This window comes from Amblyomma americanum, chromosome 7, assembly GCF_052857255.1.
Source record: "Amblyomma americanum isolate KBUSLIRL-KWMA chromosome 7, ASM5285725v1, whole genome shotgun sequence".
NCBI lineage: Eukaryota > Metazoa > Arthropoda > Arachnida > Ixodida > Ixodidae > Amblyomma > Amblyomma americanum.
Genome location: NC_135503.1, coordinates 120,603,811 through 120,619,930, shown reverse-complemented (window position 1 = coordinate 120,619,930; position 16,120 = coordinate 120,603,811). Strand labels below are relative to the sequence as shown.

The 16,120-nt window shown below is 45.5% G+C and overlaps 1 protein-coding gene across 4 annotated transcripts in view; it reads left to right on the top strand.

The window, feature by feature from the left end:
* LOC144099515 (complement factor B-like) overlaps window positions 1–16,120 on the top strand; it is a 333,633-nt gene that overhangs the window by 253,442 nt on the left and 64,071 nt on the right. For all 4 annotated transcript variants that reach the window (XM_077632874.1, XM_077632872.1, XM_077632873.1 and 1 more), the window contains one exon: window positions 7,596–7,728. In XM_077632874.1, coding sequence (XP_077489000.1) covers window positions 7,596–7,728 — 133 coding nt within the window. The remainder of the gene's footprint in view (window positions 1–7,595; window positions 7,729–16,120) is intronic.

Below are 16,120 nucleotides of genomic sequence, written 5' to 3'. Positions count from 1 at the left end.
AAAACAGAGATTGTATATTTCTAAAATAGAAGCAAAAATATATTAAAGGCACTTTCAGCGTCTGTCTCGTTAAGCACAACGCGCCAATCGACACACGAAATTAGCAGTTTAAACATTTCCATGGCTGTTTCTAAAAAGTCGTAAAGATATTGCGGTGCAAGTTTCTTGTTGGGCATAGTACACTTCTCTAAACACATAAATATGCCAAGGTAATCTTTTATACGTGTGCATATTGTTCCAGCCTTTATATTAGTTTCATGCAAGTTGGTTTAAAATATGTCAAGCAAACTGGAAGTTGTGGGAGTAACTCTTGTTGGTTCCTCAACAACATTCTTTCGTAAACGTTTAATAATTGTCCAAGTTCTCGTTTTATAGGCAAATCTCCAAGCATATTAATGTTGAAATCACCGCAAATGATTACACGTAGCTTATTTTCATTTGAAAATGTCACCAAAGATTCTCGAAATACAAAAATGTTTTGCACATTCCCAGTTGGCGGATGATATTTTATGCCTATTAAATATTTTTCAACTACCAAACACAGAATTTGATAATCTTCATGCATGCAAGTAAAATTTGGCACTTGGTCAGAAACAAACTTCCTTCACAATCAAGGACACTCCTCCACGAGGGGTGGTTCTGTTTAACAAATAATTGCTGTAAGAAGGCATTTTATGAGCGTTGGCTTCATCATTATCACAGGTCTCAGTTAACATAACTGCATTTAAAGCAAAACCAAGCCTACTGAACTGTTGTTAAAATTGGGCGGTTTTTTTCTCGTGCTGATTGGGCATTGAGATGAAACAGTTGGAAAGCATTTGCATATTCCACATTCCACTCCACAGACTGCACGAAAGTCCGACCGTGCAATGTAATCATTTTTTGACATTGTGATGATGCTGACTACAGGCTGATAAAACAATATTAAGAGCCTCCGCAATTTGCGCTAGGTCCTTCTTGCATCTCACGTGATGGGCTGTTGTTCCATTTTTCTGGCGGACAACGTTCTCGTTCCTATGCCAGGCATATTTCAAATTGCGTTATTTAGCCCAGTTTCTTGTTGCCAAGGGGGTTTAGGAGACCAAGAGTTGGTACAATCAATACACTTCAATTTCATTTCATTCAGTTTTTTGCAGTTCGTTTTACCCCATACCTTGGATAGATCTCACTGGAATCAGTTACTCATACAAGTGGATGGTGCAAATCGAATAGAATTGTAATATAGCGTGTTTACATTAGGCTAGGCGTCTTCCATCCACTACACATTGACAAAATGAGGGCACAATGCACGGTTATTATTTGCTTCCCCCTAAAAGCACGCAGGCAAGCGGGAACTCATATTCCTCGCTTTGCAGATTTAACCAGGACCGAAGGATCATATTCAATATTAGGATAGCTGGTGGCAATTAAATTGAGGAACAAACAAAAAGCGAAAAAGCCAAAGATTTACCATTAAGTATGACAATGGCTTGGACTTTATCGCTTGTATGGTTTACGCAAAAAAAATGTCGCCTCTAATTCTGTCATTTGTTTTTCCTACAAGAGCCTTCATTCCCGATGTCATAGATAAAAATTGTACTGCATGGTGTTTTTCTCTAGCGCTCAGCTTTCACACTGAACGGCTTGAAACGCCAGGCTGCGATTTATATCATATCGCCCATTCATACCTTTATCCAGTGCAGAAACTACACTGCTACGCTCATACGAGGCTGCTACCATAGGTGAGCGTTTTTTGTGAAATTTCAAAACAAGCGCGCATCTCCGTATGCTTACCTCTGGAGCAGTCCTCCGTATTGTTGCTATGGTATATTATTTTGGGAGCTCCTTGTATGCTGTAACAGTCGCCAATGGGCTAGGCAGGCACAAAGCAGGGTTTCGTCATCTAGTCACACATGTCGTATGCAGAGGTAGGGCTGTAATACTTACCGGCTAGAAAGAAGTATTGGTGCGTGAACGCAACTCATAGACGACGTTTGCAAAGTTACATGCCATCCCTACAGGCAGGGTGGAATTCAGAGCTACAAGTGTGGACACAATAATGAAGTCCTGAATTCAAAAACTGGCCCGGATTTTGCGAATGAAGCGAATGCTGAGTTGGCTGGGTTAAATTACTTTTATAGGCTTCAGATTGACTAAGCAGGGTAAGAAAAAGAAGAAATGCACGCACAAATGCTGTCTCACACTCAGTATATTTACGGCTCAGGCAACAAATATAAAGTATTAAACAGAACTACATTTTCGTGAAGATCACTGTTTTGTTTAAGCTCACCGCTCTCTCCGGTCTGGTGTTTGAAAAATAAAAGTTCTTCATCGTCGACATTGCTTTTTTACATCTTAACACTTTGCCAGATATAAACCTCATCAGCTCTTTCGAGAAACTGTTGGACACCACCAGCGCATAGGGGAGATAATGAAGCATAGGTCATAGCCGAAAGTGATGGTATCTGTGTTAGCATACCTTCAATATTGAAAAAAAAAGAGTATATTGCATCCACGGTCATGTTGCCTCACCTCCTGAAAGCATCAATGGCTTTTGTCGACTTTTTGTTGCAACTTGGGTTACGCGCCCGTTTTGTGCACGAGATTACAATGTTATCTCCCAATATTTTATGTTTTAAATTTGTTCGCTTCGCTATGAACAATCTAATTGTTAGCCGCGCTCCTTTTTCCACTGGCCCTCTGTTGTCCTTCTCTGGTTGCCTTGAAACCTAAATCAGATTCCGTGAAGCCAGCGTAATCTCTACGAGCAGGAGATTGAGGCCTACCCGATTCTGGGGTCGATACACAAAAAGCTCAGTTCTACACACTTCGGATTGGAATCTTCTACGTAGTGATTTCTCAAGAAGCGACGGTGTCGTATTTGCCTTGAGTAGAGTAGAAGGCGTCCTTCATCGATGGCGGCATGATGTAGTTCTCGAATGTCGTGGAGAATTTTTCATAGAACCTGCTGCGAGCGGCACCTTGCTGGCCCATACAAGGGTGGTTTTTGCAGTGCCTGCAGGACTGATACTCATCGAGCCGTCTGCGCATACGTGCACTTGGTATTGATGGGGAAAATCTTACTTCTAGTAAGAGTTACTGTTGGACCGATTTAAATTGCAGGGTCCTCAGTCCAGGGCTCCGACAGCTTCTGAAACTCTGCAGGTTTTCGCGATCAGCGAAAAACAGCGCGCTTACACGGGACAGAGAAAGAAGACACGCGCACACACAGTGCTGACTTACAACGGCAGGTTTATTTCATTGCTTGCAATAAATAACGAAAATGAAAACAACAAACAACAGAAGGCGTGGAAGAGTTTCTTCTGTCACATGATGTCATCATGGTTATTCAAGATATTCAATCTCTTTTCTTGTCAATGCCATCAATTGTGTGCTAACGCATGATGCACCTTTCCTGTCTATGATGAATGCTTCATACAGCTCGGGCTTGTGCTGGTGATGATTATACCGCCTCAAAATCTGGCTTCGTCTAAGGTTAGGAGTGCGTCGACAGGCAGAAAAAGGCACCTGGCAGCACTCCATGGGCAGGTTTCTACCAAGCTGTATTTTTTTTATTAGTAGAACTGTTCCATGTCATGAAGCCTGAGGAACTCTCTGCTTTCTGCTATGCCTCATGCCCGAAAGGAGTGAGTGTATTTTTTGCATTGATGTAAAGGATCTTTACTACTCACTACCGCATCCCTCCCTGTTTATTGTGGCAAGACAAGGCATTGAAACAATGGGTACCATGCGCTTTCAGGACGCTTGCGGAATCAGCACAGAGAAGTTCCTCGAAGCTATGGCCTTCTAGCGCAGTGGCCTTCTAGTGCGTTTCTAGAAAAGGAATATTTAGTAGGTGCCTCCTCAAAAAATGAGAAGCTGCGGCAGAGCAGCAGGAATTGATCTATTGTCGCAGGTTCGACACAAAAAGGGCACAGTGGGGAAACCGCCAGACCATATCTGTGAAGGTAGAAATTAAGCAAATAATTCCGGCAACGCAAACGCGTGAAAAAGACGTACAGTCTGCGCGAAAGCCAGTCTTTGCTACTCCAAGGATGAAAAAGATGCTGATATTAGGGAGATAATGTAAGAGCTAAGGCAGAAAATTCCTGAAATATTGTGTAGCTGCGAAACCTCACCGAAGCTGTATATGCACAGATTGGCAGGGTAACAATAATGAACCCTTGCTAAGGAATGTGCAACCTCATTTAATTGAACCTATGTGCCCTGGTACCCAAAGCAACCATGCCGATTTTAGATGGAGCGGGACCAGGAACTTAAAGAACCGCAATGCCCGTTCCTCAGTGGGCGAGGACAATGAAGAGAAATGGACAGGGAGTCCGTCATAACCATTAGTTGGGAATTGGTAGTTTTTAATTTACTTAAGGCTACGATTACTGCTAATAATTCAGCCAGATAATTTGGACTGAAGTCAGAAAACGGAGAGAAAAGGACCAACTCAATGAAGGTGAAAAAATGCCCAGACTTGCCTTTTCACCATCCTGCGAGGCATTGGCAGCTCTAAAAATATGAGAGGGAAAGGTCCTTAGGTGGCCCTGAAAAGAACCATGAAGAAGAGGAAAGGGCTGCGGTTTTTCATTCTATTATAAAATGTCAACAAATGCTATCTGGACAGAAAGAGAGGTTTTATAAGTCAGGTGGACATCTGTGCAATGAATTTTTAGGGTACGAAGGAGAGGATGCGGAGTATGCAAGCGAGACCTGGCGGCGTTAGAAAATACTGCAGGTTGACTAACAAATAGTAAACTGGAAGCGTGACGAAATGAGTCGCACATTTTTAAAAGTGTTTGAACTGTTAAAATGCGAAACCTTGCTGAAACCTCGCGCCTGAAGGTGCAGTACGGCATTGGCGACACATTTTGGAAACGCCAGACAGACGCGCAATGCCCCACGCTTCAAGAGCACAAGAGGGCGAAGTTTATTGGCAGGAGATCCTGAGGATAAAACACAGGTGAACTCCAAAATTGGGCGGATGTAGATATTATAAATCAGTGGAAGTGTGAGCCTTCTCATGCCTGACATAGCACTGCAAAGCCTGCGCAGGATGCCAACGGCCCGGGCTCTTTCGCGGAAACTTGCTTAATGTGTGCCCGCTAGGCTGAGTAGTGTATTATATTAGTCCAAGATACATCGCCTGAACTTGATGAGTTATGTGATTTCTATAGACAAGAGAGATATTTTCAGGATGAGAAAATGGAAAAACTAACAATGCGGATTTCTTCACATTGAGGGGCAGATGAATTCTTCCTAACCAGCTATCGAGAACATTGATGCAATTCGCCAGGTTTGACAAGCACCTTGAATATCATTTACGGGGGCAAAACATGCGATATCATCGGCGTACATATAAGTTTCACATTATGAATGCATAGAATTGAGCTTAGAAAGATGTTGAAAAGAACAGGGGAGAGAACTGATCCTTGCGGCACGCATCTTGTCTGTCCAGATCTTCTAGAAGAAACGCGTGTTTCGCCGCAATAAAATTTCCTGTTTTCCAAGAACGCAGAGGTCCGGGCTACAAAATAATTTGGAAAATTAAGTTCCTGTCATCTGTGTAACAGCTTCGAGTGCTCAACGCTGTCGTAGGCTTTGCTGACATCCAAAGAGAGAAGCGCGGAAAATTGTTTACTGTTGCGAGCTAATTTAATAAGACTGTCGAGCTCACTATGAGGACACTAAATCGAACAGCCTGGCCTGAAGCCTTTTTGACAGGGCTTCAAGCGAGCATTCGCTGAAATGAAAGAAATGACACGATTGAGCAGGACCTTTTCCACCAATTTCACTAGGTTCAATGTTAATGAAATAAAGCGTAAGTTGTCTAAAGTAAAACCTTCCCCTTGCTCTTTAGGCGGTGGAACTTTTTCAGCAAGACGCCACTCCTGGGGTATCCAAAGACCTTTACTTGAATGGTTAACTAGAGCCAATAGGCCTTCAGCAGACTCGATGAAAAAAATTTTGATCATAGGTGAAGAGACCTTATCGGGGCCAGGAGCCGCTGGGGATCGGCGCAGAACAATTTGGGACAGCTAAGGCATAGAGACATCAATAAAATCACTCAAGGTGTATGTGAATATACCTGGAGAAGGTAGAGCAGATGTAAAGCGAAACTCTAGGCCACAAGCAATGCCGTCTGAAGCCTTGGCGATGTCAGCAGGGGACTCAAAGAGAGATTCAATGTTTGCAGCCGGTGGAATCACTTTTCTGCTCCTGATGAAATTAAACGAAGGTCCTTTAATTCCTGATTGTGAAAGAAAATCATAATGACTTGTATTATACTCCTTTGCACGGGAGACAGTGCGCCTAAATGTTGCTGCGACGTACTTATAATCCAACGAATTTTTGGGGCATTGATTTACAAGGAGTTTCTTCCAGGCTGCTTTCTGTCGTCTGTATGCACGCGTGCACTCAGCATTCCACCATTTATTGGCGATCGCATTCTTGACTCCCTTGACTAAAAATTCAAAATTTTGCATGGCACTTTCCAGCACTGAACATAGGTCTGTAGCCTTGCATTCGGCACTTGTCTCGGCGCATTTGTCTGAAGTGATTGTGAGAGTTGATTTTAGCGCGTCTTTAAAGCGACTGTAATTTATGAATGAGCGCTGTTATTTGAAGCACATTGTTTCCAGCGAATGGCATTCGATCCCGGTTTCATGGCACCAGAAGGTGCCGAAGTAGTTTCTATTATCTGACTATTCACCTGAAAATGTCATGCTTAAATATTTCAATATACTTCGCGGCTCGCTCCAAGACCTGGTGAACCACATTCTAGGATCAAGCTTAAAAATCTTAAAATGGCGGTTTTCTGTACTTCGAACTATTTGGCGTTTTCATTTGAGTCCGACCTATCAGTAGCATGCACGATCATATTTGTCTCGATTCGAATCACAGTTTAATTTCCGCACACATTTCAGAACCAGATCATCTACGCAAGTTGTGAAAAGACAAAATTTGAAGTGGCCAACCTCTATATGGAATTCCGTACTTCACATAATTTCCCTCACTTTGGCTTTCATCGCAGTATCTCTAAATAAATAATCATTAAAAATGCAATCGTTCTCCTCACGGACAGGAGTTACAATATTCCTTCGTAAGCTCCAAATATATGCGCTGTCTACTAGAATTTTAGACTGCAGCAACGCTTATCGCCAAGTGCAATGATCTTGACTTAATGTTCAGCATGTATTTTGAGAGTGAAATATGTACCTTATAAACATGAATTAACTTTTGGAAACCAATTTTTTTCGTCATCTCGAGAAACTCGCGCTCTGTAAGGTGCGCTTATATCTTTATAGCAGAACACTGCAGAGAGCATCCTTTTTAGTGCCAGAAATGATCATGTTGGCCCAATCTGTATGAACTTCTAATGCAGTGTTCGAGATAAATAGAACCTGACGCTTTTCAAGGTCTTCAATTGTTTACCTACTAAATATTTGATTGCTAACCAAACTGAGCTGTCTGTCGTTCGTAATTATCACCATTTCGAAAGTGTGTTCCTTTGGGGAAGACAGGAAGTCAGAAAATATATCAGCGCTTATCACAATGCCGCTTTCAATGAAGAAGACTCAAAAGCTGTCTGTAATCTTTTCTTACAGAAGCCGGCCGTTTGTGGTGGGACCATAATTGACAGGAAATGGGTCTTGACAGCGGCCCACTGCACGCACACAATAGTGCAGCTACCAGAGGAGCCGCGGAACTACGAACCCGATGAATTGAGTTTGGTAGCAGGTAAGCGCCTACAGACTTTGTCCGAAAAAAAAAACTACGTGAAGAAATTATCGGCTTTTCCCGCGCATATTTCACATTTGCTAATGAACGTCGCTAATTTCCGGTTACGAGCACGGCTCAAACAAACACTCCCAATGAGAATAGCGTTCGTCCTGGCGATTAGAGAAAACTTTATTTCGAAATAATTGAACCGTAGACGAAACAGCAAGATATTTTATACGCCGTACTAAGACGCGGGGTATGCAAAATGCGCTCCAGTTGACAAGGCGAGAGGTTGGAGGTCACCTCCTATGATGTTTACACCCATATGTATGAAACATGCGCCCAACCTCAGAAGTGTCTAATCTTAGAACTGCACCGTTCACAAATAAAAAAAAAATCTAGGTCGGTTGTAAGGGAACGTAAAAATACTGTGCGAAAATACAGGAGCTTAGTATGCCGTGGCGAAGTACACAAGCAAGCAGGACGTCACGTCTAAACCACGAATTAGTGTGGAACTGCATCAATTAAACTCAAAGCGGTTCATTTTTGCGCGTACTATTACACACGTGTCCATCATACTCTATGTCTTAACCGGAATAATCGTTCATAAAGTCTGCTAAGCGAGATACGGCTTTCGTCAAGGTGGTTGATAACGTCACCTACCGTGCCCTAGAGGCGGAGCGATCAGCAGGCACCCGTTTTGCCCCTAGCGTTGCTACTAGTTTCAGTTTGCTTAACTACTTTATCTTTAATGATGGTAGCCACTAGCCGACCCTTCGTTTGGCTTGGCGCGTTTGTGCTGGCCGAGATAAAACTCTCTCACCCCCCCCCCCCCCCCCCCCCGGGGGTTGATTTCCGCACGATATACCAGCCCCGGCGCCCAAAGGCATGTCGTTGTTTTGTGGCGTGTGCCCACTACACACTCGAAAGAAGTAGAATTCTCCCACCTGTGAATGCCTCCGTAAGGACTAGGAAACGCAATATTTTTCATGATTTCCATGCTTTTAGAGCAGACTACAAAAAACAGGATTTTTTATGTTCTTTTTTTTTCCGAGACCTCCCATCACTACTTCCATGACCGCCGAACGCGCGTGTGCTTTTGCTGCTGCAGATTTGCTTTGGAAAATTTCACCCTGTGATGCAGCGCTAGTATCTTATGCGGTAATCCCAACAACACATCTGGTGCAGCTGCAGGGCGCGAGTGTTCTCTGCACACGCCATTCTTGGAAGTTCCTGGAAAACGCTCCCTCACCGTAAACGGCAAACAATGTTTTTCTCTGCCAACACATTTCGCGATCTTGCGATATCTCAAGAAGTCATCCTCTATGAAACCCTAACAACACCCACATTGAATGGTCACATCTTTTATTAGCCTCGAGACGATGCTCTTTCTTCCCTGCCAGTGACACAGTGCATTCTCCATGTTCCCTTAGCGCTGACCTGAAGACCGTGCCGCCTCAAAAAGAGGAAGTTAAAGTGATAGCGATTTGGAGCTGTGGTCAAGACGTTCGCCATTGTATGAGGGTATTAACAACGACAATGTTCGCCGAAGTCCGCCGCTGTTTCTTATGAACTGTGGTCTCCCTCATTCATGCGTGACAATATAATCACCCCTACTGCAAACAGGATTATATAATGCTTCTTTTGACGCGATAGCGTTAAAGGTCCCATCACGCAGAAAACCTGGCGTCGGTGTTGTGAGCAAAAAACTATGGACATGGCTCTGGCATGTGGCCACCAGGGAACAACATAGCAGACAGTTAGGCCACCTAGGTTACATGACCTTGAGGCATCAACACAACCCGCCCAGCGGATAGCCAGCAAACTGCCCATCGTGTCAAGTGGCAGTTAAATTAATGATTGTTCATTCGGGAAGAGCAACCAGGGTCGCACAAGGCCCACCGCTGGGAGAACCTGCCATTGCACGGCCGTGCTTGCATTGCTTGAACGCTGCAATACTGCCCCAAGAGTGGTATGAGGACTCCCAGGCATCTATGAATGTAAAGTAGAGAATTTACTTTTGCATATGTGGAAAATAAGCCATTAAGGACGGATTTTTGTCTCCTAAAATTTGGTCTACATAATGGAGTTCTCCAGGAGGATATCGAACCTAAACGCGGTATTCATACAGGGGCCCCGGAGTGGAGGGAGGTGCAGCGCTTCGACTTCCTACGGCACCTTTCCCATACGCCGCAAACACACACGGGCAGCCGAGAGCTGAGAGGGACACTCATTCTTACCATAGTATCCACTGGCTAGAACCGGGGACAACATGGTTTGTTTTATAGGGTTAACGTCCTAAAGAGACTCAAGCTAACAGGGACGCTGCACTGGATATTATCAATAGCCTGGGGATCTTTAACATGCACTGACATCGCATATTATACGGGCCGCTATAATTTCGCCTCTATCGAAATTCCACTGTTACGAGCGGGATTGAACCTGCGTCTTTCGGGTCAGCTGCCGGGTGCCATAAAATAATGTATGAATTGCTGTTATTCAGACAGGTACCAAACGAAGAATGATACTATGGTCAGCACTTCACCCTGCCGATCCTTCAGACATTTGTGCCGAAATAGCAACCTAAAATAGCGTGGGTCGTGATTACATTCCTGTACACGAATTATGCTTAATGGGAGCAATGCAACCTCTGTCTGTAAAGTTTCGAGACTGATTTATTTTCTTCTCTAGAATCAATTCCCCCCAAAAATGTTGGTGCGTGTTTGTAGCGCCATCTTTTCGCGCTAACCTGAGCTATTTATGTTAATTGCTGTGGCAGCCTATAGATGGCACCACACGTACAAAATACGTGGCCACTAGTAGTAGTAGTAGTATTTTTAGTAGTATTTTTATTTGGCCATATAATACAATATGCCCTCGTAGGTGAGGCAAAAGAGGAAGCTGAGACAAACCTCCTGACGAGGCCTACACCCCGAATTAGATCGAACATTGGCCGCATGGCAAAAAAATACACTTTCAAAACAAGCAAGAAAAGTTCGTCTGTGCATTCTACTGTAAAATTGCATTCGACTGCGCATTCGACTGCAAAAGTCACCTGCGCATTCTACTGTAAGTGAATGTGTAGAGATGGACGTCCACCTCTAACAGCGTGTGAACATAAAATTCGGTGTGAAGCTTGGCAAGACAGCCACACAGACGTATGAGCTCCTTCGTGGCGCTTACGGCAACGAGACATTATCGCGGGCGCGAGTTTTCGAGTGGCACAAGAGGTTCGTTTCGGCGAGAACGTCGGTGGAAGACGACACAAGGCAAGGACGCCCTTCAATTCACGGAATGAAAATAGCCTGGCTTGAATCAGGGAAATCGAACAGCAAGACCGCACTATTACCGTCAGCATGCTATGAGATGCTCTCGACATTATTAAGACAACATGCCACCAAATTGTGCCTGAGAACTTGGAGAAACGAAAGCTTAATGTCAGACTTGTGCCGCACTCCCTCACACAGGACCAGAAAGACACGTGGGCATCAGTAAGCGCTGATTTGCTCTCGGACGCGGAGAAGGATGCTACATTCGTCGACAGCATCATTGCTGAAGACGAAACAGTGTTTTCAATGCGATCCTCAAAGCAAAGAGGCCGAGCGCCGAATGGCGGTCCACAAGCTCTCCGGCGTCAAGAAAGGTGCGGTGACAGAAGACCAAAACAAAGACGATGCTGATAGCTTCTTTCGATGCCAGAGGTTTCATACACCACGAGTTCGTCCCACCAGTGCAGACGGTGAATGAGGCGTTTAATATCCGCGTGCGCCAACACATGCGGGATGCACTGCGATGCCGTCGCCCTGACTTATGGGCATCTGGACAATGGAGCCTTCTCCACGATAACACAGGTCCGCACACTGCTCGCCGAGCGTGGCAAAATTTCTCGCCAAGCAAAGCATTACCGTATTTCCCCATCCGCCATACTCGGCTGATCTCTCCTCATACGATCTTTTCCTGTTTCCTCGTGTGAAGAGGGCCTAAAAGGTCGCTGTATGGGGAGCGTCGAGGCCGTTCAAGACACCACAACAAATGAGCTGATAGCCCTGTCAAAGATGCGTTTTCAAACTGTTTCGAAGACCTCAAGAAGCGTTGGAAGCTGTGTATAGACTGCATGGGAGACTATTTCCAAGGGGTGCTGCACAAATTATTTAAATGTTAAACGCATTTTTTATTTATGTACGCAGGCCAAGAACTTTACGGACAAAGGTTGTAGAAAGCTCAGCACACGGATGCTGAAGACGTACTGGTGATTGAAAACACGCGCTTCGTCTGTACAACCTGCAGTACGCAGCCGGCCGATCCTGCTGCCGCTTGCACATCACTGCACCTTCGAGTCAAACCAATAAATCTACATTCTAGCTTATAAAATGATCATAAATGGTAGCGTACGTAAGATTAAAACAAAAGACACGAAAGCGCAGAAATATGCTCATAAGTACCTGTTTCCAATCCGCACCTAACCTGGTCGACTGCCCTTGAATGTAACCTAAACGAGTGACAAGGTGTGTCAGATAACCACAGAACGGTCTGGTAGAGAGAAAATGTCACGTACCCATATAGCTTTGTCCGGGAAGCTCCGAGACTGAGTCCGTTTAAAAAGATTGAAGTCATTTGTGCAGCAACACTTCAAAATCGTCTCCCTTGCAGTCTATACACAGCTTCCAACGCTTATTGAGGTCGGAAAACGCTTCTTTTGCCAGGGCTGTCAGCTCCTTTTTCGTGGCGCCTTGAATGGCCTCCATGTTCTCTATCCAAATACCTTTTAGGGCTCTCTTCACACATGGAAACAGGAAAAAAGCACATAGGGACAGGTCAGGCGAGTATGGCGGATGGGGAAATACAGTAATGCTGTGCTTGGCGAGAAATTTTGTCACGCTCAGAGAGCAGTGCGCGGACTTGTGTTATCGTGGAGAAGGCTCCATTGTCCAGATGCCCATAAGTCATGGCGACGGCATCGCAGTGCGTCACGCAAGTGTTGGAGCACGCGGATATAAAACTCCTGATTGACCGTCTGCCCTTGTGGGACGAACTTGTGGTATAAAACCTCTGGCATCGAAAAGCCATCAGCGTCGTTTTTCTTTCGGTCTTCTGTCGTCCAAACCTTTCTCGACGTCGGAGAGCTTGTGGACCGCCATTCGGCACTTTTCCTCTTAGTTTGAGGATCGTATTGAAAGCACTATGTTTCGTCTTCAGCATTGATGCTGTCGATGAATGCAGCATTCTGCACTGCCTCGGAGAGCAAATCAGCGCTCACTGATGTCCGCGTGTCCTTCTGGTCCTATGTTAGGGAGTGCGGCACAATAAGTCTGGCATTCAGCTTTCGTTTTCCCAAGTGTTCACGCAAAAATTGATGGCATGTTGTCTTACTAATGTCGAGAGCATCTGATAACATGCGGACTGTAATCGTACGGTCTTGCTTTACGATCTCCTTGATCCGAGCCACGTTGTTTTCATTCCGTAATGTTGAAAGACGTCCTTGCCTTGTGTCGTCTTCCACCGGCGTTCTTCCCGAAACGAACCTCTTGTGAAACTCGAAAACTCACGCCCGCGATAATTTCTTGTTGCCGTAAGCGTCACGAAGGAGCTCGTATGCCTGTGTGGCTGTCGTGCCAAGCCTCGCACAGAATTTTATGTTTACACGCTGTCGGACGGGGACGTCCTTCTCTTAATTATCACTCACAGTATAATGCGCAGATAACTAGAGACAGAGTATTTTTCTACATGTAGTGCCATCTAGCGACTGCCATAGCAGTTAACATAACACAGGTTAGTCCGAAAAGATGACCCTACACATACGCACCAACATTTGTTTTGTGGAATTATTTCTAGAGAAGAAAATAAATCAGTCTCGAAACATTACGGACAAAGGTGGTACATTATGAGATGGAGCACATCAACGTAGGAACCGAAGAACACGGAAACACGCATTCTACGCTCGGTGTCGGTGAGAGCCGCCCGCAGTCCAACGGGCAGCGCGACAGATGGCGAATGGTGTCGAGAGTAGGAGAGCGCTCACGGGCTTCGTACGAGTGTGAAATAATCTGGTCTATACTCCTTTAATGAGGCAACGCAATGAACACTTCCTAGGCGCACGTTCCGAGTGCTCAGAGCGCAGCGCAGTGCCGCAACAGGAGTCGAAAAGGGGCATTCATCTCCATGCTGCTGGTGTTGGCTCGCTCCCCATCTCGAGCAAGCTGAAAGAACGTCAGGCCGTGAACAAATTTGGGGAGATGAAAGGATTGCAAAAAAATTTGGGGTTACCTGAGAGAGCTTCATGCCGTCAAAAAAACAGTCACCGAGAGCCCCCGCCCCCCACACACGCACTTTCTCAAATTTTTGTAAACCGGCTCCCACTTACGGTGCGCCACGGCGCGTGAGCGGAAGCGCAAAACATCTGGCTTAGGCAGACCGAATCTTCGGAGCTCGTACTGCTCACTTGTCACGCCGCGCGCATAAGCAGACCGGTTCCTATAGCCGCGGGCGCCTGAGAGTGGTGGTGGTGCAAAAGATTTATTTATACCATTTACAAAAGAGGTATTGCTTGGACCAGGCCTCAAAGGCCCGGCCCTCGCAATCACGAGAAGGGATCCCTTAGTCCGGGACTGCTGTGGCCTCCGCGGCGGCCCAGACTCTTGTCACCAGGGCTCGTTGGTCCTGAAGAGTTGAGCAGCCGAGGTTGGGGCACATGCAAGCAATTTTGCAAATTGAGCGAACAGCGCGGCTGCTCCTCCATTGTTTCCTGCGAAGCGTGTCGCGAGTTTTCATTTCACATGCGTCGCCGATAGCTGGCCGTTTTACAACGCTGCGAAAACTAATGTTGCTGGTAAAATGCATGCGCTTGCAACCAGTTTTTGGTAGTCTGCAAGCACCAAAAAGCGTAATGTATAACATTATTTTGCCAGCTATTCTCTTTCATTTAAATAAATATACTTATTTCGTTTTAAACATTCCCCACCACTTTTGAAATTAAAAAAAAAAGTTTGTATGTGAGGCGTGCACTCTAGTACTACTCATCGAGGGGAAACGCTGGGCTGTCCAGAGGCCGTGCTGCCGCGCTGCCGCCACGAAGAATTTCCAACTTGCCCGGTCTTCGTCGCTACAGAAGCTGGGTGATGATGATGAAAACCCTTATTATTAACAAAGCAGCAAGAGAGAGAAAAAAGTTAAGGTGAGGGCGCAATCCTTAGTTCAGGATCATAATGGCCAACGTGCGCTGCGTTGCCAGTTCTGAGCTGAGCAGGGTGATCTCCCAATGTTCCTTGGAGTGGTGTATATTTAAGACTGAGGATTTGTCGCCAGAGCATCCCCATGTTACGTGGTATGTGGGGGAATCTCACGACACAAAGGGCAAACCCCGTCTTATTGATCCGGAAAGGTAATATGATTGTTTTGGTTTATGGGTGTTCCCCATGTTACGTGGTATGTGGGGGAATCTCTCGACACAAAGGGCAAACCCCGTCTTATTGATCCGGAAAGGTAATATGATTGTTTTGGTTTATGGGTGTTTAACGTCCCAAAGCGACTCAGACAATGAGGGACGCCGTACTGAAGGGCTCCGGAAATTTCGACCGCCTGGGCTTGTTTAACGTGCACTGACATCGCACACTACACGGGCCTCTAGAATTTCGCCCCCATCGAAATTCAACCGCCGCGGCCAGGATTGAACCCGCGTCTTTCGGGCCAGCAGCCGAGCGCCATAACCACTCAGCCACCACGGCCGCTTGAAAGGTAATATGAAATTTATGAAGGTTTGGGAAAGTGTAGGTCTGTAATCTACGCCAATCCCTGGCCTCTTCCGCGTTTAGATTGCTGCTCTCGCTATACTTTCCAAGTCGTTATCGCCGCAACTAATAGCGATGGCCGCTGAGGAGCGGGCGAGGAAAATGACACGTCAAAGTGCGAAATGAAGCGAGACGCCATACATGCTGCCTATAGCAGGCGAAAAAGGAAGCGCCTGCGTGCGCTGGCACGTAATGCACCAAAAGGAGGCAATCAAACGAAACATAGCTAGCAAATAAAACAAGATAAAACTACCTGGGACATTATGAAGAGCAAAACCGCAAAACAGGACGGGACTGAGGCAGGCGACAACACAGGGCGGTACTACAACGGTCAGTTGTCAGTACTGCCCTGTGTTGTCGCCTGCCTCAGAAATGTTTCATTTTTTTATAGTTTCTGTGTTAAGATTGCAACCAGTTACGATGTAAGCGTTGCGTTTTCTGCTCCTTGCAAGTTGGTAAGAATATGCTATGTGGTAAACTGAAAGAAACGAGCAGCCTGCAGGGCCAAACATCTTTGCCACTGCACAGAATGCCATTCCGGAGGGGTGCACCAGATTCCTCTTTGTCACGGATCTCCCCGAATAACACTCGAACCGAAAGAATGGACTAGGCAACAGGCCTCACAA